General features: G+C 54.7%; 1 protein-coding gene across 1 annotated transcript in view; it reads right to left on the reverse strand.

Moving 5' to 3' along the window:
• Nucleotides 1–935, reverse strand: part of EMH_0029880 (uroporphyrinogen decarboxylase, putative) — a gene marked incomplete at both ends in the record, with an annotated part of 6,175 nt that overhangs the window by 3,665 nt on the left and 1,575 nt on the right. The window contains 2 exons of the mRNA XM_013494353.1: nt 236–489; nt 878–933. Of these exons, the coding sequence (XP_013349807.1) occupies nt 236–489; nt 878–933 (310 nt within the window). The remainder of the gene's footprint in view (nt 1–235; nt 490–877; nt 934–935) is intronic.

A 935-nucleotide genomic window follows, 5' to 3' on the forward strand; every position in this document is an offset into this window, starting at 1 on the left:
ACAGACGGGAAGAGCAACAGCAGCAGTGGCAGCAGCAGCATAAGCAGCACTAACAACCCCACAAGCAGCAGCAGCATCACCACCAGCACCAGCAACAGCAGCAACGCCACCCCCAGCATCAGCAGCGCCACCACACTAGCATCAGCAACACCAGCAGCAGCACCACCAGCATCATCATCATCAGCAGCAGCAGCAGCAACAGCAGCAGCAGCAGCAGCAGCAGCATGAGTCTGACGGTTAAGAATTTGTGCTTCGCCCTGACGGCCCGAAATTCCGGCAGATATCGCCCCGCCTGCCGCATCACCCAAACGGGGACAGATGAGCTGGCAATCTCTGCAGCAGCAGCAGCTGCTGCTGCTTTTTCTGCTGCTGCTGCTCCTCCTGCTGCTGCTGCTGCTGCTGGTGATGATGATACAAACTCGCTGTAGGCTGCGGGCCCCATCAAAGCAATTCTAAGAGAGTCATTCTTTAACCGGCGAGCCGCAGAAACTAAACACATAACACAGCAGCAGCAGCAACACTGGCAGCAGCAGCAATAGCGGCGACAGCAGCAATAGCAGCAGCAACAGCAGCAGCAAGAGTGGTGGCGGTAGCAACAGTTGCCGCAGCAACAACAGTGGCAGCAGCAGCAGCGGCAGGTGCAGCAGCAGGGACGGTGGCAGCGACAGCAGCAGCAGCAACAGCTGCAGCAGCAATGGCAGCAGCAGCAACAGCAGCAGTAGCGGCAGCAGAAGCAGCTCGGGAGAGCGAAGAGCAGCATAAAGAGAGAAAAAGGAAACAGACAAACGAAAAGAGACAGACAAAAAAAGAGAGAAAAACAAAAAGGAGAGAAACAAAAAGAAAGGAGACAAAAAAGAAACAAAAGAAAAAAACTGACGCGGATTCTCTCGTCGTCTTCTTCTTATTTCCTCCTTCACCTCCGCCGGTGTCTCCTG

This window comes from Eimeria mitis, genomic scaffold (assembly GCF_000499745.2).
Source record: "Eimeria mitis Houghton genomic scaffold, Emh_scaff1114, whole genome shotgun sequence".
In the NCBI taxonomy this organism is placed as follows: Eukaryota; Apicomplexa; class Conoidasida; order Eucoccidiorida; family Eimeriidae; genus Eimeria; species Eimeria mitis.